The sequence below is a fragment of the Falco biarmicus genome, chromosome 8 (genome assembly GCF_023638135.1).
Source record: "Falco biarmicus isolate bFalBia1 chromosome 8, bFalBia1.pri, whole genome shotgun sequence".
In the NCBI taxonomy this organism is placed as follows: Eukaryota; Metazoa; Chordata; class Aves; order Falconiformes; family Falconidae; genus Falco; species Falco biarmicus.
In genome coordinates this window covers 6,566,702-6,589,992 of record NC_079295.1, presented here as the reverse complement: position 1 = coordinate 6,589,992, position 23,291 = coordinate 6,566,702, and the positions used below count along the sequence as shown (strand labels likewise).

General features: G+C 38.7%; 1 protein-coding gene across 15 annotated transcripts in view; it reads left to right on the top strand.

The window, feature by feature from the left end:
- PCNT (pericentrin) overlaps positions 1 to 23,291 on the top strand; it is a 91,693-nt gene that overhangs the window by 8,775 nt on the left and 59,627 nt on the right. For 10 of the 15 annotated variants that reach the window (XM_056348169.1, XM_056348170.1, XM_056348178.1 and 7 more), the window contains exons 4-20: positions 301 to 480; positions 1,918 to 2,061; positions 3,599 to 3,763; positions 5,050 to 7,512; positions 7,622 to 7,714; positions 7,939 to 8,115; positions 9,153 to 9,408; positions 11,295 to 11,353; positions 11,535 to 11,709; positions 13,246 to 13,382; positions 13,900 to 14,011; positions 15,695 to 15,727; positions 17,136 to 17,400; positions 17,674 to 17,758; positions 18,152 to 18,368; positions 19,796 to 20,034; positions 22,467 to 22,942. In XM_056348169.1, coding sequence (XP_056204144.1) covers positions 301 to 480; positions 1,918 to 2,061; positions 3,599 to 3,763; positions 5,050 to 7,512; positions 7,622 to 7,714; positions 7,939 to 8,115; positions 9,153 to 9,408; positions 11,295 to 11,353; positions 11,535 to 11,709; positions 13,246 to 13,382; positions 13,900 to 14,011; positions 15,695 to 15,727; positions 17,136 to 17,400; positions 17,674 to 17,758; positions 18,152 to 18,368; positions 19,796 to 20,034; positions 22,467 to 22,942 — 5,276 coding nt within the window. The remainder of the gene's footprint in view (positions 1 to 300; positions 481 to 1,917; positions 2,062 to 3,598; positions 3,764 to 5,049; positions 7,513 to 7,621; positions 7,715 to 7,938; positions 8,116 to 9,152; positions 9,409 to 11,294; positions 11,354 to 11,534; positions 11,710 to 13,245; positions 13,383 to 13,899; positions 14,012 to 15,694; positions 15,728 to 17,135; positions 17,401 to 17,673; positions 17,759 to 18,151; positions 18,369 to 19,795; positions 20,035 to 22,466; positions 22,943 to 23,291) is intronic. The other 5 variants (XM_056348182.1, XM_056348181.1, XM_056348179.1 and 2 more) reach the window with 4 other exon arrangements.

The window sequence follows — 23,291 nt, the reverse complement described above, 5'->3', positions numbered from 1 at the left end:
GTCAAAATAGCACTTTACCACAATTTGGTGCTGTAGAATCACAGCCTTTTCTCCCTAATTTACTTTTGTGCCTTAAAGTATCATACAAAGATATATTATTTATGATTTTTTTTATTTGAAATATTTTAAAATTAAGGACTTTATGTATAATGCTTCTATTAAATTCTAAGTCCCACTGTTGAATTACTTATAAACTAGAATCTGCCCTGAATTTAAGCTTGAAACTGAGTTTATTTTCAGAGTTAATTGCAAACCAGAAATGTTTTGGTGAATAAATACATTTTTGTTTCTTTTATGAAGAAAGTTACAATAAATTCTGCTGCAGAATACAGTGAGCTTGATGCTAAGATGTATCAGGCGAGAATAGCTGAATTGGAGAACAAACTTCTGAAGAAACAGGAAGCAGTTGAAAGGCTCACTGCAGAGATGGATGAGCTACAGGAGCAACTTAGCCAGCACAGCGACTCTATGCAACTCCAGGTATGTTTCATAGAATTGTGTAATGGGGATAAAGCTGCTTTATTTTAATTCTAAAAATATTTCGGAGGGAAAACTCAAAATAACTGTTGTTTTTTCTTGAAAAGTACTTCACCTTTCTAACATGTGCTGCGAAAAGTGGTACTAAGGGTTTCCATTCACCAGTGTTTAGGACTTCATATTGCTTGAATCGAGTGAGAGTAAAATTAAATTTGAAATGCTTCTATATTTAGAGAGTTTTTATGAAATGCAGTCTTCTGCTGAGAAATGGTTGAATGCTTGCTGCTACTTTTATTGATAAATTTTCTTACTATATTGAGAGTGGGCCTTTATAGAGAGAACCTGCAAGAACCACTAAGGTAAGTATAGTTAATCATACATTGAGGTAGGGGCTCAATGTAAAACCATGGGACTTATATTTTTATAATACTGATACCTATATAAAGGTCATGCTGAAAAAATGCTGCAACTCCCCCCTCACCCTGCCCCGGCCCTGAAGTATTTTTCATGTTATTGTAAAGGAAGTACTTCTTGGAATGTCAGTGTTCCTGTGGATATGTGTGAAAACCATTACATGGACGCAGCTAGGCTCCTTTTCAAATGTTCACATGGGATGGCAGGCACCACCCGCCAACTCCCTGATGACTTACCCTCCCCTTGATGACTTTCCCAGCCCCCTGAGATTATTCACACTTTTTGAATATTTGTAAATACTTATGCTTTTTGGTTTTGGAGTGGTGGTTGTTTTTTTGTTTTGTATGGGAAAATGATTAAGAAGGATAGGTTAAACATTATTAAATTGACACGTACCTTTCCCTCTCTCAAAATATTAAAAAAAGATATTTTGAATTCCCTTTCTCTAGCATTTCTATGTAAACGTAAATTATCAGGTGCTTCTAAAGAATAGTTAGTTCCCTCTTTGCATGTTGTTCCTCTCTGTCTAGGACTGCAGAAACAAAGACATTTCCTGTTGGTGAGAAACACATGGAAAAGATCAGTGTGATTAACATAAAATAGGATTGATGTGTCCCATCTCATTAGCTTTCTCTCACATGGCTGAAAAGAAGAGCTGACAGATAGGAAACAATTTAGGGAGTACTAAATATTCATTATATGCTGTAGAAAACTTGATCGCTTTTACATCAATAAGAGCTACAAAATTTATAAGTAAAAATATTTATTTCATTACTAGTATCCTATCGTTTGTTTTAAAAGTCACTTTTGCTTAGGTTTGTCATCTCCGAGATCAGTGTAAGATTCCTTTTTCATCATGCCTGCCATCGTGTTTGAACGCAAATACTTCTGGTCTTTTGGTGCATGTTTCTTACAGTTTCTAGCTACACTCAAGTTTTAACAGCTTTGCTTGAAGAAAACTTACAGGGTTCCTAATATGTTAAGCATATTTTGATTTTGAAAGTGCACTTCTTGTGATCCATGTAGGAAACAACTGTTCAAGAACAGAATGAAGTCATCAGGAAACTAACAAGCTGCCTTCAACAGGCGAAGAAAGATCGGGATGTCCTAGAGGAAGAGGCTTCACGTGTAGCTGGTCAGATCCATGATTTACAACTTCAGTTACATCAGGTGTGCCTCTCCTCCAATTTTTGTTTCCTTACAAAGACAGTAAGAACAGATTTGGAATAGGAACATAAAAACATACTGACCTTATCACATAGCTCTCCCTAGCCCGGTTTGCAGTGTAGCAGTTAAAATTGTTTCAGGGCAAGGCAGAGTGTTCTGCAGTTGCTAGGGAGAAGTTCCGGAAATACCCTTTCATTTTCCACTTGCTCGTGTAGTATTTGGGATCTCATTACACTTCTTTGTCCGTCAGTTTAGCCCTTGCTAGGGAATTTTGTCCAATATTGCTGGTGGTTTGGGATCTGTGCACAGCAGTTGCTGTAATGACAGTTTTCCTTGTCTTTGCCAAAAAATGTCTGAGTATATGCTTGGGCAACTGTAACAGCTCAGCTGTCATACAGACTATGCTGAAGTAACGTGACTTGGCTCAAGGAAGGAATTTAAAATAACATGAAGACAGTTGATTCAGCCCTTATGACACATAGGAACCTGCTTCAGTGCAGTAGGTTGATCATGAATCTGATCGCTGGCTAATGAGATACATTTCAGTCTTTCATCTACTGTAAATTTTTTGTTAAAAAAATACTTTATTCTTTTTTGGTGATGCTCAGTGTTCTAGTGGCTATTCTCCCAGAACACCTATATATTTGTTGTCTCGGGAGGCTTGTAGTGTATACCAAAGAGTAATACTTACGTTTACTTACCGTTTCAGGTTTCCAAGGTAAGAATTGCACTAGGAGGGATTACATGTCTTAAATGTCTGGATAGGAGGGGGCTTTAAAAAACTAAAAATAAAAGCTGGGATAAAGGCCAGGGATTATCTTGAAGGAGTTGCTCATGATGTGGGAAATAAATCCTGTGCTAAATGAAATTTTGGGAAAGAACAAAAAAATACTGCTTTCTATGTACAACTCTTATTGCTATTCAAAAAAAATGTGGTAATAGTGAAAATTACTCTACAGATAAGCCATCGAAAGACAACAGTAAAGCCTCTAAATAGCACTTTGGGCTCATTCTGAATGAGGCTAGTAATATGATCCAAGTTGTTTGTGGAAGCGTGTCAACTCCAGTAACTTGTGAAAGTAATGATACTGTCTTAAATATCTTCTTTGTTTTAGCAAAGCCTTTAGGAAAAGGTTTAAAAAATGAATAGAACACATTTTACTTTACCCCTGTAGGGGTAAATGTTTTCATTTGGAGGGAGGTAGAGAGAAAAATCCTTTAGTACCGAACTGTAAATACTTTGCAGAGAAGACTGGGTTTGTTCATTGTCCTCTTACCGGTATATCTAGTCCATTGGAAGCCTTGCTTCATTTTGGAGGTTTTGTAGAGATGAATTACCTAATATTGATATCTTTACGGTAAGAATCTAAAACATGGCAAGTATTGTCTGACTTTTTAGGGAGATTCTTACTGAGAATGAAAGACATAGGGTAAATCTGTAATAAATTAATACAGTATATTTTATGCATACAGTGACACTTGTGTGTGAGTTATTCTGATACAAACTTACTTCTGACTGTGAGCACCGTTATGTGTTCAGGTTAATGAGATGCTGAGGAGTAAAAGCCCTGGGAAAAATGAAGTGTTACAAGCCCAGCAGCAGGTGGCCGTGTTACAGAACCATCTCAGAGAGCAAAATGCACATTTGGAGGTGCTGCGTCAGAAGGCACGTGACCTGGAAGTACAGCTTGAATCTTCTGAAAAGGTAAAAACTGTTTAAAGTGCCTTTATAATTATGAGTTGTAGGTAGGTAGGCCTTTGTTATGATTGTTCAAGCCAAGGTTCTTCTTAGAGGAAGAACCTGTAATGAACATTTAATTTGTCCATGAGGTAACATTGATGCTTCAGGACTGCAACTACACTATAGTATGGAATTGAAAAGCTGTTCTTCTGAAGGTAATGATGTTAAGATAAAGCAAAATAGCTGTTCACAATTTTAAGATTGTCGAAATTAAAGAAATAAGAATTCAGTTCTGGCTCTTTAAAACTTGCTTGTTTATTGAAAATACTCCATTGTTTTCTGTTGCAGAAGGGTTGGTCTTTAACTCTGTTATTAAGCTGTTGTATAACATTAAGAAGTTTCCATCAGAAGCAGGTCCATCTGGTGTTTGTTGAACTGAGGCATGTGAGACCATAACTGACAGAGGCTTGTAGTGGGGTGAAGGTTGCAGGGTACACTGCGTAAGCATATAACAATACACTTGTGTGTGAACTTGAAACATCTAGGTGACAATATTAACTGTATCTATAATCATGTTAGTTTCGGGTACAAAACAAAGTCAAAAGCTTGTGTGCAAATACTTTGATGTAATAATTCCAGAAACAGGCACTGTGAATAAAGAAACTCAGTTAAAGTTAAAACCATGTAACAATGCTTTTTTCCAATATGTATTTCAGATTTGGTGATAAACTCTGACCTGCTGTAGAGGCATGGTCATGAAAAAAGTCTTTAGAAACGGATTTATAGGGATTGTGATTACTAAAATACAGTAAAGGAACAGTTTAAAAGGTCTGATTTCCTTTAAGCACATAACCAGCAATGCTATAGGTGGAAGCCTTAAACTTTTAAGTGAGTCACACGAGTCAAAATTTGACATGGCTGTTCTATTGGCCTGCTCGTGCCTGTGGGAGGTGTTTTCTCTGTGCAAATAGATGTGAGATGGGGAGGTGTCTGTAGCTCTTGATATCATTTTATTTTATTTTAAATACCTGAAATTTGAGACTGCCACTATTTTCTTTCTGAAGTCAGTGGCGTACCACTTGTTATTGCTTAGGCAATTTTGATGCTTGTTTCTATGTTTGAAGGGTTTTTCAGTAGTACTTCATACTCTCAAGGATGTGCTTAAAAATCCTCTTCCCTAGGCTAAGGATACACCCTGCACGTAACAGTAAATACTATTTTTAAAGATAAATTAAAAGCATGAGGCTTAAGGAAATTAAAGCATGTCATATTTCAATGGCATATTTCATATGTGATGTTTTATTTTTAAGAATACTAAAGATAAGGAAAATCTGCTTGCCCAGATGAGAGAGGATATGAAAGATACGATGCAACAGCTATACAAAAGTGTAGAAGAAAAAGAACAACATATTAAAACCCTTCAGGATCTACTGACATCGGGAAGATTGAGCTTGTCTATACTACAACATACCCTTTCTCTCCGGGACTCAGAAATAACAGAATTAAAAAATGAAATAGCTTTATCCAGAATGAAAGAACAGCAACGTATGGAAGAACTGAAAATCAGTCATGAAAAGGATATTTGCCAGCAGTTAGAGAACTTGAGGGCTGAGCTGGAGACGTGCCACAAAAGAGAGATTGCAGAAGCCAAGCACGTGTATGAAGAAAATTGTTTCTTAAAATATAAGAATGAACTTGAACAGTTAAAAAAAGAACTTTGGGCTCTGAATTCTGAAGAACACGTTCAGACTTTAAATGGCATAATAATTAATTTAAATAATAGTCTTTGTGAGTCTGAAATGAATAATGAAAATCTGAGAAAGAAGCTTGAAAACCAGCAGGAAGAGTTCCAGAAAGAAAAATATGAAATTGAGACTAAATACAAGGATTTAATTGATGGCCTTAAGATTCAACTTTCTGACGCAGAAGAGCAGGTGAAGGAAGCCCAGCGATATAAACAAGAAAAGCAGTCCTTGAATGAAGAGATTCAGAAACTGCATTCTTTCATCCAAGTATTAAATGAAAAGCGACTTTATGATGCTGCAAAAAGTATGGATGTGAGGCAAAAGCATGATGAAGAGATTGTCTCCAATGAGAAGCTAATGACATTGAGGGAAAACCAGATATTACCAGAGGTGTCGCAGCTGCACAGAGCAGAGCTTGAGGAGACATGGAATAAATTGCACCAGTTGAAAGGTGAAGATGAGCTAGTTCACGAGGAACTAGAGTTCCAGCATGACTTGGGAGTAGACTCCTTAAGGGATCAATTAGAAGAAATAAAGAATTCAAAGATCATGGAGAATAGCGAAAGTAGTGAAAGAGAACACTTGTCAGAACTAGGGCTTTTCAGTGGTGATGAAGGCATATTGGCTAAATACCTCATCTCCACGGAGAGACCAGATGAGTCGTATGCGTCCAGCGCTTCTGAAGGGTATGCCATTGAAGAAGGTAGATGCAGTAGGTATGAGTTAGACAGTAGTGTGCTTCTAGAACCCAGCAGAGGTTTTATACCTCCTCCGTTAGCCTTTGGCCTCAATGAGGGAACTCATCCTAGTGGTTTGGCTCAAGAGACTTTTGAAGAGACTGAGGTGGGAGAAGAGGCCTTTGTTTCATTTTTGTCAGATAGCTCCCTGCCGCAAAACAAAATAAGTGACCACAGTGACATAAAGGATGAAGAGACAACTTCTTTAGTAAAGAGGTGTGTGAAGCTAACTGAGCAGCTCCATGAGAAGGAGTCAGCCTTGAAGAAATCTTACCAGGAGACACAAGAAGCTGTTGGAAAATGGGAAAAAGTAATGGCTGAGCTCTCACATATGCGTGTGGAACTGGGTGAGGAGCGTGAAGCACGGATCTGTTGTGAAAAAGAACTCCTTCAAAAAACAGAGAAGGAGAAAGAACTTGAAAACAAAATAACATCTCTACTAAAGCAGCAGGGTGAGGATAGAGGCCAGCCTGCCGGTGCTGTAGAGCCTTTGACACAAATGTCAAAATCCTCTGCCTGGCAAGAAATGGTAAAAGATCTCCAGGAGGAAAGAGAAGCGTTGATGGTGCAGCTACGAACTCAGGAGCAATTAGTGAAAGACGTTCAAGAGCAGAAGACAGCTTCTGATTCTGTAACTAGTGAAGTTCAGTCTCTTTTTGGGCGGCAGTTAGCTGCTTTGCAAAGTCAAAGGGATCAAATGCAAAGCCAGCTTGATGCTCAGAAGGCTAAAAACCAGACAATAGCAGAGCTGCTTGGTCAGAAAACCGTATCTGAAGAGACATTGCTAAAAGAACAGGAGTTGCTCAAAGCTGAAATCAATAATAAAGAACAAAATTTAGCACTTTTATTGAAAGAAAAAACAGCCTTAGAAGAAAGATTATCTGGCGTGGAGGAGGATCTAATAAAGGCAGAAAAAGCACTAGCAGAGAATGCTAGCATCATTGAGGATCTTGAGAGAAACATACATGAACTTAATGCTGAAGTGAAAAACCTCAAAGAATTACAGGAGTGTGAAAGACTGAGATATGAGGAAAGGTTAAACTTCAGCAACTTAGAAATTAATAAACTTAATGCTGAAATGAAAGCAAAAAGTACTGAATACAGTGAGAAAAAAAGCCAGTTGACTGAAGAAATCGCCCATTTGAAGAAGGCTCATTTGGAGCTTGAGGCTCGCTTGCAGGAGTCCTTTCAGTCTGCACAAGCTGCGCAAGAGGCACAGTCCGAGATAGTGAAACGTTACAAAGACGAAATTGATAAAATGGAGGCTCAACACCTTGCAGAATTAACTAAAGTGAGTTTTAAACACAACAAAGAGGTAGGGAACCCTCATAATGGCAGGAGTCTTGGGATTTCAGAATGCTTAAGGTAGTCATTGTATGTGTTTGTATGCCTGTTTTCAGATAGAAGAACTAAATGCTGAAATAAAAGATAAAGTGGAAAACCAGCAGAAGTTGGAAGAAGAAAGAAAGGAACAGCTTGCTTTCATAAAAAAGGTAAATGCTATGATTGGGTTTATTTCAGAAATACAAACTAATTTTGTGGTGTTTGTCATTCAAGCAGTATAAATTTTTTAGAGATGCAAAAATCTATTAATTGTTTTTTTCCATGGGGTCTTTGATTTGGGGTCGGGGGAGGGGGGAATTCAGGCTCAACAATTTATTAGGGAGCTAACTAACAGTATTTTGAAGACAGCGCTTTATCTGAATATTCTCTGCAGGTACATGAACGAGAGCATGATCGTGAAATCTCTGAACTAATTACTAAACATGAAGAGGAAATGGAGAAGCTCCGTGCTGAACTAAATAAAGAACAGCAGCACCTGTTGGATGAACTTTGCCAGCAAATGGCAGCCACACACAAAGCAGAGATTGAGCAAGTGCAGCTCCAATTACAGGTGAAATAAAGTAAAGCTACTTGCTGTAGTGGTTAGATGGCTGTTGCAAAAAGAAGGCTCCTTGATTTTTGTGCATACTATGTGTGCTTTTATGTAGTGCTGCAATTGAAGAATTAGGAGTGTTCTCTTTGTGGGTGGTAATAGATATTTTCTACAGGAGTTCTCTAGGTTCCTCACTGTAATTATATTTTAATGTTAATTCTGAAGAGAACTGGGTGCTTAAAGTTGATGGGTTTAAAAAAACCAACCAAACAAAAACCAAACCCAAAACACTTTGTAATTTTTCATGTCTTGGTAAATTTAATAAGTAAATTTATAAAGAATACTAAACCACCCCTACCACTTTTTAATTATCCCGCTAATGTAATTAGGAATGCTTTCTTGCTAAACTGAAGAATGTATACCTGACTTTTTCCTCTAAATATTTACTGTTTTTTTGAACACTTCCGCTAAATGCAAAGTGGAAATGGACAGAATATGTCTAGCGTTAGGTCTAATTATAAGATGTTTGTGTACTGTATAGTTTATTTAAGAATTGAAAAGTTCAGTTGGTCTATTTCAGCTGCCATTTGTAACTGTTGAATATTTCTCACTCTTTTATTAAAAAAGCATTGTGAATTTTATTTCTACTTTCCCAATACCACTTCAGAATTTTGCTTTTTAACAAATTATAATGCATAGCAAATATGAGGAATGCTTTTAATAGATGGTGAAGGGTTGGGGTGAGCTTGTGTTCTGTTCTGATGACATTGTGAGAAAGTGGACAGATACGAGTTATTTTGTAGGACATGAAGTTAAGAGGCAGGTAAGGAAAACTTTTTACTTGGCACTGAAAATGTTAGGTAAATCTCATTGTAACAAAAGTCAGCTTATTTTCAGGGTTCTGTCCCTGACATGAAGGAACACTGCAAGTACAGAAGGGCAAAACTTAGATGTGTTTTTAGTTTCCATTCCTTTCAACTGCTAACTGGTCATTGAAAAAAATGAACACATTTCATTAAAGGGGAGAGAAAAAATCTTTTTCTTCTGAATTACAGACACTGCACAGCCTTGAACTGGAAGCTTTACGCCTAAGCTTAAATAATATGCATACCTCTCAGCTTGAACTTACACAGTCTAACTTGAGAAAAGAAAAGGAAACTGCCCTTGTGGAACTACGGGAGATGCTCAATGATAAGCGTGCTCAAGAGGTAGCAATTCTGCAAAGCCGCCATCAGGTGGAGTGGGAAAAGATTAAAGAACAGTGTCTGAAGGAAAAAGAAGACATTAAGTCAAAGTATCAGCAAGAACTAGGTATTAAAATTTGCGAATAATGGACCAGAAATTGAAACCCCCATTAGTATGTTTCTTCTTCCACAGGTTCCAGTCTTGGTGTAGAGCTGGGCTTTTGAGTGGCAGCTGGTGTTGCCTTGAACAGGGACAGCAGCTAGACTGGCATGTGCAAGAGTGCATTCTTTCTATGCAAAAAGGAACATCTAGACCCAGGTTTAATTTTTATTTGACTGTATGGGTGTTTTGCTGTGGCATCTGTAAAATAGCTCTGTACTGAACTAGAAAATGCTTTCAGGAGGCATTAGACAGAGCTCTCATAAAGAATTTAATCGGTGCAAAGGGTAGAGCTCTTACCTCTTTTGGTTCTTAAGGTTTTTTATTGCCTTAAGTCAGCACTAACCGCGGTTGTGTTTCTGAGAAGATAAGGAAATGGTTCCTGGCTTACCCTCTCGGTGGTTTCAAAAGGAGTATAAAGGAATTGGAACTGAAAGGTGCAGTGAGAACCTGCAGCTTGGTGTCCTTTGAGATGTGTTTGATACAAGGTTATATTCTGACGTCAGCAAGGGGAAAGCTGCACTTGACAGTACTGAAGGTCTGCTGGTGGTGCTCTTGGCATTGTTTGGGATACTGGGATATCTGGGATCTCTTCCCAGATCAGGACACCATTTCTGACCTATATGGCAGCGCTTGAGGAATTTCTGGAGAAAGGTGAGGCCTGCAGCAAGTCACTGAAGGAGTGTAGTAACCATTCCTTTAGTTTTCCTTCCCTGAGAGGAAGAGAATATTTTAAGGCTGTGTCTTTTTGACACAAGAATAGAAAACAGTTTGTTACCACTAGTGAACTGATAGCATCATGGGATTTGGGAGCAAGAGGTCTAGATGCAGTTCTTTTAAGATCAATGCTGTTTACATGCGTTTTGGCAGTGTAACTTAGTATGCATGTGACCACTTAGGAATGCTTGAATGTAGAGGCTGAGAAGAAGAATCTGGAATCATGTGATGCCGGAGATGTGGTGGGAGTGGTGGATACTCCCTGGGTGGCTAGAGGAATGGCATTTCTCTTCAGGGAGGTGATGACTGGGCATGACCCAACTCACTTGAGTGCTGGGACGCTGGCTTGTAACTTCGATGATATTTCTTCCTTCACTGGACCATTAGCTGGAAAGCTGGCACCATCTTAGTCTCCGAGTTCTCATTTCCCACTGAAAGACTGGGAATAAGGTTGCAAGCTATGGCAACAGTACTTGGAAGCTGTGAGGAAGACTTTTACAGGGCTCTTGTAGGCCAAGAGAAGTGCTGAACAAGAAGCTGGGATGAATATGGGAAGGAAAAAGCCATTGGTGTCAGTGATAATTGGGCAGATAATACCATCTGTCTTGCAGTCTGTTTCCTAGGCTTTCTTAGAAGAAGTTTGAAGAGAGTTTCCTACTTGCTGCTGGTGCCTGCTACTCTTTTGCTGTGTCTCTGGAGGCAGAGATGATTCAAGTAGTTAATAGTGATGTACAGTGAAATGCTAGTATCTAAAATGGTATTGGTGGGCGTTTGAATTTATATCTTTAGGATTAAAGATGTGGTTCTTTTCTTCCCGACCCCCCTTTTTTTTTCCTTCCCAGTGTTGTGTTCTCTGTAGATTTAAACAGACTTTCCCTTGCTAATTAAGCTGAACTTAACCTTCAGGGTTGTCTTTTCAGTTGTAACTGCTGGATGTTTAGTTTCTAAAATGAAAGTGAATTGCTGGGGTATAAGATAACAGAAGGTTTAGATAGAACCGAGTACCTTACACTGCTGCATGCCTACTATTTAAGCTCTAAGTTTGATGCTGAAAATGGTAATCTCATCCATGTTTCTCCTTATCATTTAATTATAACATTTTATGTAAATTTATTAATAAGTATTTTATTTCACAGTTGATCAGAGAAAGAAAATAGAGTTGGAAATGGAAGAGACACATATCCAGGCATTAGAGGTACAAATTCTGTTCTTCATACAAGAAAAAGTAAAACTCCTTTCAGTAAACTAAAGCTGGTAGAAGTCCTGTGTTTACTACTCTTTTGTTGTGGAGGGCAAATAAGTGGAAGAGGGGAAAAAAAAAAAGTACTGATTTATTAAATGTGTTTTCTTTAATAATGCATGTCTTGCTTTCTTAGGCTCTCAGAAGAGATTTGGAATTGGAGTCTGATACGTGTTTAAAAAAGATGTGTGAAGAGCTGTCTGAAAAACATCAAACTGAAATGGTGGAACTGCAGAAAACTTTGGAAATGGAATTAGAAAAGGTCAAAGCAGAGCTGGGGCTTCTTTCCCTTGAGAATGAACAGTCTAAAAGTAAGTGCCATGGTCTGGGAAGCAGTTGTCTTTACTGAACAATGGCAAAGCTAACTAAATGTTTTCAGAACCTGTGTAAAAAGCGAATATAGATACATCCATGTACTTCTGCGTAAAAACTTGGTTGATGGCATGAGACTGTCTAGAAAACAGGACATAAATGAAAAATTGTTTAAAGCCTACTTAGCTGTGTTGCGTTATGACTTCCGTAGAGTTGGATTATATTTTCCTTCAGGTGTATTAAAGGGAGGTGCTGTTTTGCTTCCAGCTGAAAACTAGCTTTGGCAGTTACTGAATTAATCAAAATTCCAATTAATATTGATTGGAAGCAGCATCTAACAAACAAATTGGGTTTGGACTGTGGATAGTTAAAGCTTAATGGAACAGTAGCTTTTTTTTAAGTACTGTTCTGGAAGTGATGTCTTTGAGACTACTGTAATTGGAGCTTTCATTAACTTGAAAAATGAAATTTGGGTGAGTACCTAGCCAGGTACATCTGTGTGTCTTTTGCTGAGGTGCTATGGGAGGTAGAGCTATGAAAAGTTTGTGTAGATCTCAGAAATCTGACACATTTCTCGAGACAGTGGTTGGCTGGCACAACAGAGACTGATTTGCTGTCAGTGGTGGCATGGAAAGGAGCCACGAGATGTGGTGTGCCGTGAAGTGAGGAGAGATGGCTGGTTGGGTTGCCTAGCCTCTGAGGCGCTATGCAGGTGAGACACTTGGGAAGTAACACTCTCAAATAAATAGACATGCAGTGTTAAGGGTATTGGATGATGCTGGCTGGCAGGCAGCAAGACCAGATGTGAGAAGTGAGGAGTAGCCTTTGCGACCTGTCAAGGGCCGGATGCTTTCACAGTATTTGGCTCTCCTTTGGCTGCTGCAAGGACGTGTTTGTAGCAATGGCTGCTTCTTCCCAGCCTGTACTGACTTGACTGGATTTCCTTCAACCTGTATCATTAAAATCTGTTCTGTGAAGATAACGTGGTTCTCTTGCAGCTCACTGTGGCTGAAATGCAGTCACTTGATTGCAGATTCTTTCTGGGCAGGCCAAGATTTGTTGACCAAATGAGGTAGTAGCAAGTTTGTAGGGTTCAGAGAGTGCTCAGTGCCGAGGCAGAGTGTACTCGGCAGGAGTTTTCCTAGTCCTTCCTTCATCTTTTCTACTACCTGCTGCTCAGTGTGGTTGTAGGAGAAATCCTGTGCTTGTAGGACGTGAAGAAATGCTTGATTCCCCGTTCCAAGTACGTGTGCTTCTAGTTCAGGATGGTTGTTCGTGTACGCAGAGAATAGATGCTCATCCCTCCAGCACTGCTGTTGGTTATCTCTTGGCTAACAGCGCGGGGTGCAGGAACTAGGAAGCGCTGTGTGGGAATGTTTGACTTTCTACTGCTTTACTATTCAAGTGTTTTTGTGATTCCCTGTAAATTAGCATTCTTGTCTAGAGACATGAATTTCTGTTTTATTTGCACAAAAGTTGTACAGGTTATTCAGTAACCAGGATGATGGAGTAACAAACCTAATTTTTAATTTTAGTAAAATGTGTAGAATTGGAGAAGCAACACCAGGTAGCCATTACAAAATTACAAGAACAGCTGCAGACTGAACATAATCAACACCTAGAAGATGTGAAGATGAAAAGCCAAGAAAAAGAACAGAATCTTCAGAAGGAGGTAAATAAGGCTTCTTTACTCATTTAGAGTGGCTGGTTACTCTCTCCATAAGAAAAATTAGACCATATACATCTCATCTGGGTGACTTGTTTGTATTTAGGGGTTTTATTGAGAAACTGAAATGCATCTCATGAAGCAGATAAATACTCTGGGATTTTCTACAGTGGTTCAAAGTCTTTTGAATGCAGTTGCCATTGTGCTACTTGGTGTCATTTCTTCCTCTGTATTTATATGCTTAATTTTCTGATTCTTGTGTTTGATTTGTATCTAGCTAATACTTTATTTTTGCCAGTAATGATAAATAATGGCATCAGGAACAAATTCCTCTCTGCGGAGTGAGTCTAACAGTTAAGTGCTACTCAGTATCTCTGGTAGCCTGGGTTAGGAGCTGAGAGTCTGGTTGTCACTAAGTGTTTCCACCTATCTCTGATAGAACTGTCTGCCTATAAAATAAGCAATTAGAACAAACTTTTTAAAACAAGTTAAATTATTTTGTTTTTTGATATGTCTTTTGAAGCTGGAGAAACTTCAGGTCATGCATGAAGAACTCAAGACTCAGTCGCAAGAAGAAATCAGGCAGCTTTGGTCTCAGCTCGACAGTACCAGAGCAAATCGGCAAGAGCTAAGTGGTAGGTTCAAAACTGATGCATTTTATTTTTTGCATCTTTTTTTTTTTAATATAGAAGTATGCCTTATTGACATGAAATACTTTTAATTGTGTGCCAGAAACACACAGGTAGATCACAGAAGTGTCAGTGGGTTGCACCCTCACGATCTGTTGGTGAAGTGAGAGGTTAGCTGTTGTCAGATGACTAGTTAGTTCTGCAATGTCCAAACCCATGGTATGGCAGTGGGAAAGAGCTCACTCCTGTTGGTTTCCTTTCCCTTCCCTCTCCATTCCTACTATAAAAATCTTTAGTGAAAACCATATGTTTTTCATTGCAATGTCAATTTAGCTATAATGTGGTTAAAAAAAGGAGAAAATACTGGCCAATGCAATAACATACCCCTATTTATATTCAGTATGGAAGTGGGTATGAATTCGATTGAGATCACTTAATTGTAGGTAGACAATAAAACTCACTACTTGATTTATGACTTCAGCTGGTTTATTGTGGCTATTTTCTTTTATTTGGAGATAACGAAGAGATCTTAAGAAGAGTCTACTTTTAAAATATTTCTGCCTTTTTTTTTTTTTTTTAACTGTGACTAGGTTATATCTTGAGGTGGAAATGGCTTTTTTTTGCCCTTTTACTTTTGAGGTGAGTTAAAACAAATAAATTTAAAAAAAAGAGAGCTTTTTCATTGACACCCAACATGGAGATTCATCATCTTCTGAAAGACTTTTAAGTCTTAAATATAGAAAAGCCCTGGATTAAAGATACCTCTAATTTAAAAATAAAATAAAAATATTCAGCTGATGCTTCTGAAATCAGAATGAATGATAATGAGCTTTTGCTATAAGACTAAAAGTAACCTCCTTTTTCCATAATGAGGCTTCTGTTTAAAAAATAAACAATCTAAACCTAAAAGCAAAAAATAAAAGGAAAACCTTGTGCACACCAATTAAACATGAACAGTTTTGGGCTTTCTGTTGTTGTTGTTCTTTTTTTTTAAATTAGTTTTATATGTATCTGCATTAAACACATGAAAAAAAAATTAAAGCCTGGGAGAAAATAATGACTGGATGAAATCTGACATGTATGCTTTACATGTCTTTGGATTTCTGTTTCAAGATCTGGGTATATTAAACAAAACAGCTTTACAGTGTAGGGATTGGAGATGACACAGATTTTTGGTTGAAATGAAGTATAGCATGTCTTGTGTGTGTGCAAACGGACATATATTAACATGAATGGAAAAAAATTTGGAAAAGCAAAAAAACAGACTGTCGTTTACCTTGATCATTTATATGTTCACCATGTATTGAGTCTGTAACGTTAGGTGGGATTCTGTACTGCTGGGGTAATTAAAAGGCGAATGTAATATGCTTCAAATACAATTTCAGGTTTTCTGAATAATAGAACTGTGCATAGCTTATGAAGTGTAATAGGGTTTTGTGAGGCTGATTCTTTGTTGGTTTTTGGTCATAAATGGAATCAATAATTTTTCTGTCTAGTCAGACTTTATCTTGACTTTTTCAGGTGTCTGTTTTGATATTACAGAATTATAGCAGATAGTCCTTTATAGTATCTGCTGTAATTCTTATACTTCCTCTCTGTAGCCCTACTCCTTATTAACATTTCAAATGTCTTTCAAATTCACATTCCCATTCTTTGGACCCTTTCTGTTTCTTCTTCGTCTTGCTTGAGATGGTGAGACCAGAATGCAAGCCCATGGTCCAGGTGAGGATATCTCTTTCAGTGTGTGAGATCTTAAAAGTGTTTTGTTTTATTCTGCTTTTTTTCACTTGAGTAGTCATTTGACAATGCATTTGGATTCATTTGAGGACTTGTGGTGGCAGGTTCAAAACATAGCAGCTGGGTGATGGGATCGCTGCTGTGATCTAAGAATGACTTGCCAGTTCAAAACTGTTAAAACACTTCTCTGGGTTAATTTTGTGCCGGCAGACTTTGCTGCACAGGCAAAACCTACTCATGCCAGATTGGACTTCTGTTGCCTATTCTGCTGGTGGTGTTACTAGTGCCTGCTTGTCACTTGATTCCTCTGGTCTCTGTGCTTGGCAGCTGCTCCCTTTGGAAGCAGGCTTGTGATTTCTCCTTTTATTCTTTCCGTTTGCACGTTTGTTGTGAGAATTTTTCAAGCCAAGTGTGTATTTTCTGGTTTGCTACACAACACACTGTGACAATCAGCTGCGTTGCTTCCTGGGTGGCATCCTCTGTTTCTGTAAGTGTTTCTAAAGTTTCTCTTCTTGTATAACATAAGCAGCTGCTTTTCTCCAAGTTCTTTCTTCTTGAAATGCAGTTCCATCTTCAGTTGAGGCTGTGGGCATTCAGCTAACTTCAGTCATCTGTGAATTTGAGCCATGTGGGAAACTTTTTAATTCCTTCTCATTATTTTTGTCTTTTTTTTCCTAACTTCTAACTTCCTGAGATGTTACTGCTTCTTTAATAGAGAACACGGGGAAGAAAGCTCTCAGAGAGTTCACGAATACGCTGCAATGTTGGCCATTCCCCTTGCTCCCTGCAAGGAGGGTAGCTTGCTGAACAGCCTTGGTAGCTGTTTTCTAATGCATTTTTTTTCTTGTTGTGTTTTTTTTCTTTGGTTGGATGGTTCTTTTCAATCCAATGAATTTAATCTCTGCTTGAGCTAATGGATACCTGAACCATCACTAACATAACCAAGAATTGATTTTGTTTTTCTGCATAGTTTGTGCTAAAGTTGTTTTTATTTGTTGGATAGTTTTCCCTGGAGCAAATGAAATATTCTTGGCAAAACTATGGCCGCTGGTTGCTACAATGAGCAGGGATGAAGATCAAGCAATATTGCAGGACTTTGCATGTTACTAGCTTAGACCTGAAGCACAAGGAAACAAGGAGAGCTAACAGTCTGACAGTAATTTTGATTGTGGTGATGAGAATGGTTTCTCTGATTGCAGTGTAAATGGAAAGCATGGTTTTACAGTCTTTGAAGGAAGGAAAGTTTCATCTTTCAGGTTTGTTTTCTTATGTAGCTTCTGGGAGAACATTTTACTGCTATCTCAACAATAAAAATGAGGCTGATCTTCACAGAATGGCTTAGACTAAAGATACGTACTTCTGAGGACTTGTGTTGGTTTTGCCTCCATTCCAGAGCTAAAAGAGCAGCTCCTGGCTCGTGCATCACAGGTGGAAGAAATAGAGCGTTTAAAACAAGAATTTGAACTGCAGCGTCAGCAAAGAAAAAGTGAACATGAAACTGAATTGGAACAACTGAGACTTTACTTTGAAAAGAAGTTAAGAGTTGCTGAAGAAAACTACAGGGAAGAATTGACTTTGCTGCATCAGAGACTGCAAGAACTGAAGGAATATTCACTGTCGGAGTTGGAAGTGAATCAAGATCAAGCAGGGGACACCAGGTGATCCATTCTTTTTCCTTTCATGTCATGTTATGACAAGCATGCTGCTTTTTCTTTTGTTATAAAAAATGATGCTAGCTTCTAAATATATTGGGACTGACCATTAGCTAATCTGTAGTTAGAAACCCAGCAATGGAAGTCATGAGTTTGCAGTCCTGTGCAGTTGTTACAGTTGCTCTGTGCCTACTTTCAGTATTACATCATAAGTCAGCAAGTTCATGTAACTTAATTTTTGACGTGTTATGTTCTTAAACTTTGAAACCCTTTTCCCAGTTTGGTCACAGTTTTTGAAGAGACTGCTGAGGGTGAGAGAAAGGATATGCTTGGTCAGCTAAATCAACAGCTGGAACAACATCAGGTAGGATTTTTTATATATTAAAGTTCTACTGTTCTTTACATGACCTATATGAAAATTGGTGTCTGATTCCTTAGCTCTTAGTAAAGAGTTAATTTGAGACATTTATTAAGGCTTAATAATTTCTGACAAGTATATTGTAAATTATCAACTTTAAATAGTTCTCAGACTAGCAGAACAGATGAACAGTGTTTTGTAAGATCTTAAGGGGCTCTGCTGCTCTGGTAGCAGACGGAGTGGCAAGAATGGCACAAAACCAGTAGGGTTTTTGGAAACCAGATATGTAAGTGTCAAACGGGTGCTTTATAGTGCAATTCATGTAGTGCTTTTATTGAAAGATTCTCATAGTGGTTTCTTCAAAGCTGAAGATGTTTCTCTAACCCATTTCTTACGTAGGAAGAACTCGCCTGTTTGCAGGTGCAACTTAAAGAACAGCACAGGCATGAATTAGATTCCTTAAGATTTTCCCTTGCACTTCAATATAAAGAGGATCTAATGAAAATGAAGATGGATCTGTCAGACAAATTTATCACAGAAACTGAAGAAATTAAAAGAAAGCATTGTTTAGAACTTGAGCACCTCCGTGCCCAGCTTTCAGAAGAACATATTAAAGGTAAGATGATCTGGCAGACTGGGAAGTAAAACAGTAAGCTGCTTGTGTGGCTTATATTTTTCTATAGAAAGGCTGATCTGAAGAAGTTTTCAATTTGTTATTGGTTTAAACTATAGGGAGCATTTTACACATTAATCCCTGGCACTGAGCACTTTTTGACTTCTATGGGCATGTTGAGTTACAATTCCAGATGTGGTGACCTGAAGTTGATTGATCTGTAGTAAAACCTACTACAACTGTGGAGCAGTTGCTAAAAGGAGTTGTTCAGGTTTCTATTTTTGATGCCTAGGAGGGCACTGTCAATTCCTGCATTAATATTTACTTGAAAATTTCTTAGTGTTGTTGTCAGCTATGATAAATGTCTCTTGTATTTGCATGAAACAGGCCAGTTCTCGGTTTATTCCATAGAGTAGATGCACTTCTGTTCTATGTTCAATACCTTTTTTGCCTGTGTTCCTTTTGTTGGTTTGACACTGCTCTGCTTATTGCTTTTTCTTTGTGTGTTTTCCCCTAGTTGGCATACATGTTGGGATGAACTTTGTGAACAGAGAAGAAAGTATTTATGGGGAACAGAATTTGTAATAGATATCTTTTACTGTGGAGTTCAGGTTAAAGTTCCTTTTAAGGCTAAATTTAGTGAGACTTCCTATGTGACCATGGCTTTATGCAGTTTAACAGTTGCTGCTTGTCTTGGAATTGTAATTTATAGAGATATACTGCCTTGTACTGGTTGAATATGAAATGCGTATATTGTTGAGGTGCAGGTCGGGGATTGTGACAGTTCTTCTGTCTGCAGCCTCTTTCTAGAAGCATAGTGTGATACGCAAACATTTCAGTTTATAATCCATAACTTGCAGTTAGCCACATAACACACATGGCTATAACTATATTCCAGTGTATGTCAGTTAAAAGGATCAGTATGACTTCTTTAATTTGCTGTTATATTTCTTACCTTTATTTATTTATTTTTAAATACTAGACGAGTATATCAAAACTTAAAAATTTAAAAGCTTAAATTAGAATAGAGATTTTTCCCGTCTGCTTTTTGGGGAAGTGCCTTATGTAAATAGCACGTGCAAAAGAGAAGGTAAAACTTCCATAAATCTGCCATTACTTGTCCAAAAAGAAAGTCAGCTCCTGTGGCTGTTGCTGTTAGGAGGGAGGTCCTGCCACAGGTTTCATGATCTGTCCCTGTTGTTCTTTGTGTGTTGAAACTGAAAAATTTCAAAGGCAGTGATAAAGCAGAACAGAGTACAAAATCATCCTGAGGAGGGATTCTTGTTGGCCTGTGGTTAGCATGGCTACTGATAAACTGAACGGCTGGCAACATTAAGATTTATTTCTGTGGACTAATTGGACCTTTTAAAATAAAATAAGTTCTGGAACGTCATTTTATTGTTTGGTTTGGGGTTTTTGCTTCTTTCCAGAAATCACCAAATTGCGCCTACAAACTGCTCAAGAAGCAGCACGTCAAGTTGAAATGGAGGTGGCTGAGCGAGTGTCTGTGCTGGAGGAAGAGCACAAAGCTAGGCTCTCTCTTCTCAACTCTGAGAAACAGCGTATTGCAGAACTTTTGGAAGAAATAAAGCACTTAAAGGAAGAGATTACTAAACAAAAAGATTTTTCTGTGCAGAACGAAAAGCATCTGAAAGAGGAAATGGAAAAGGTAATTCGTATTACAGTACTGTTTTGTATAGAATTGGGAAGGCCAAGGGAGATGGAAAAGGCACTTCCCTTTCAGTGTACCTAGTTTAGTGATAGTAGCTTCAGCTTTAAATGGACTTGTGTGATACACACAAATACTGGAATAGGAGTCTGAAGTTCAGAGCACTTTAATTTTAAACGCTTAGTTTCTCTGCAGATGAACTTTTCTTTAAGAGCACAGATAGTGTGGGAAGGCAGGTGCTTCAAGGGTTGGTCCAGTCCACCTTTTATGTTGACGTAGGTCAAGCATATGTAAACTACTCTTAACACAGGCACGTACAAAAGATCCTTATTCGGAACATCTTCCTGCAGCACATAATAGTGTCCTGGTGGAAAAGTAACAGGGTGCGCTTGCACACCGTGGTGTGTCATGTGGTAATGGAGAATTCAGCAGAAAGCACTGTGGATGGAAAAGGCCCCTCTGCTGAACACGTCCCCTTTAAGAAATTTCTGCTTTTGTTAATACTCTATTTTGAAGCAAATAAGCAGAAATATTTTTTTTGAGACTGTTTTTTGAGGGAGGAAGAGAGAGTTGGACAACAGATTTCTGCTTTTGCTTTGCTTTGGTGTAGCACTCGTACTTTCACTGTCAAAGTCTGGGAGTTTAGAGACTCTTCCTTGGCACCTTCACTCTTACCTGTTAAATCAGCTGTCCCATTAGAGGGTAAACTTAGATTGGATGTTAATTAATTGCTTAATTTGTCCCCATATTTGAATGCTTATGAGAATTAGATGGATGAACCCTCCCTCCTTTCCTCTCTTTTTAAAGAGAGATGGGTATGTATATTCTTTTCACGATTTCAAAACTGATGGAGCAGGCCAGAGAAAACAGTTACAGGCTGTAGATAACAAGGGGACTCAGCTGAAGCTTCCAGTAGTGAAGCTTTCAGTACTACTGCTTTACTCCTACCACCTGCAGTATCTGGTTTGTGGTGCTGCTGGCAGGGTAAAAGATAAGTACCTACAGAATGTGCTGCTTGAAATGAGCCTGTCCTACAGGCTGATCCTCTGTTTGGAAATACATATGTTGTTTGCCTTCTGGTCTCTTGGCTCTCAGAAATGGAGTAAATTTCCTCAATTGCCCCTCTATTTCCAGTGCCTCCTGCAAAAGTTTTCATGGATTGTGTGTTAATCTTAGAATCATGGAGGTTGGCAAAGACCTTTTGAGATCGTCAGGTCCAACCATCAACACGGGACTGCCAAGCCCACCACTAAACCATGTCCTGAAGCGTCGCATATGTGTGGGTTGTTTTTTTTTTTTAACCCCTCCAGGGATGGTGACCCCACACACCCCCCTGGGCAGCCTGTCCCAGGGCTTCACCGCCCTTTCGGTGGAGAAATGTTCCCTCACACCCAACCTAAACCTCCCCTGGCGCAACTTGAGGCCATTTCCCCTTGTCCTGTCGCTTGTTCCCTGGGAGAAGGGACCGACCCCCCCTGCCCACAGCCCCTGTCAGGCAGCTGCAGGGAGCGATCAGGGCCCCCCTGAGCCACCCCTTCTCCAGGCTGACCCCCCCCAGTGCCCCCCATCAGCCTTGTGCCCCAGCCCAGCTCCGGACACACTCCAGCCCCTCCGCGTCCCTGCTGACGTGAGGGGCCCGAAGCTGCACCCAGGGCTCGAGGGGCGGCCGCACCGGTGCCCAGCACAGGCACTAGGGTTTTTTGCCTTTCTTTTGTGCTTCTTTATTTAGGTTGCAGCATAAATGAATGCTTTAATTTTTTGTTCAAAACAAACCTTCCAAGTGAAAACTGAAGAGTATATATCATACTGATGCTCCTATATTATGTCTTAGCTTTTTTTTTTTTTTTAAGAGATGACCCTGTTGTTTCCTTAGTTTACTATTTATTTGTTTACCTGTTTGCCTCTAGTGTATTTTTAGAAGCTTTGCCTTTTTTCACTGAGCTGGTGAAACCGTTTGGTACTTTGGCTTCTGTTTTTAAGCTATGTGCTTTTTATGTTGTCTTGTATGCTATGTATGAATACTGTCCTTGTCATGGACCCTGCATATGAAATGCCACTGGAATGTGTAAAGAGAGGAGAGGTTTAAGAGATTTTCAATCATGCCCTATATAAATACTGAAGGTGCCCATAGCTCTATAAGCTGAACTCCTGAAATGAGGAAAAGCAGCCTCAAGAGAAAACTGCAGAGTACCATATTCATGCTAGAATTTTGCCTTATTTTTTTCCTATCTTCCTTACCCCAATTAATTCTTAATAATGAATTAAATTGAGCTACCTATAAACTGATATTTCAGCCTTACTTTTATTTGGAAGGGTGACTTCACTGGAGGAATTAAATCTCTCCAAGACCTTAAATGCCTGAGAATGTTCACTTCAGACACTTCAGTTTGGTTTTGCTATTTTATGTATTTTTTTAATAACTGTGTTTACAGGTGAAATATACAATTGCTGAGGATCACAAGAAAAAATTAAGGGAGGCCAGAGAAGAAGTCCAGAAAATAGAGGCTGTGTACAAAGAAAAGGAGAAGAAATGGAAATGTGAAAGCGAGGACCAGAGAATCCAAGCAGAAGAAAAGTTATTATTGTTGCGTATGGAACTGCAAAACAGAGCAGAATGTGAAAAGCAGAATTTACAAAAAGAGTTTGAAATTCGTGAAGCTGAAATGAATCAACTTCAAGATCACCAAGCTGCCAAAATTCTAGAGTTGGAGAAGCTGGTAAAAGAGCAGCAAAACAGTTTGCAGCAGCTAGAGGACAGCCTTGCAAGTGCACAGGCTATGCAGAAATCTCAGGAGCAATATGACACTGACCTGCAGGCAGCTAAAGCGCTCATGGCAAAAGAAATGGAAAAGGCCACGCTCTGTCTGCAGGAAGAATGTGCACTGAAACTTATGGAAGCTCAAAACAAGTAAGTCCCTGAGTATGTGAGCACTTTTCACTTACTAGTTCGTTGTTATTGTTGCTTTTTCTTATTTTAAACTTAATGAGTGGTAGTGATGTAGGTTTGTCACTTGATGGCACCAGCTAAGTTATATATGTAATGCTTACTCTCCCAAGGAACAGTAATACTGTCCGTTATGACTTACGATAGAATTTTGCTTCATGTAAATGCGTTTAATCTAGTCTAGCAAATCAAATGAAGCATAGTCAAGTACTGTCTGTTGCAGTTAGTATACGATTTTCAGTTGCGTGTTGTATTCCTAGCCTTGGAGGAGAGGAATATTATGGGACATGTAAGTGGAAAAATTCTCTAAATG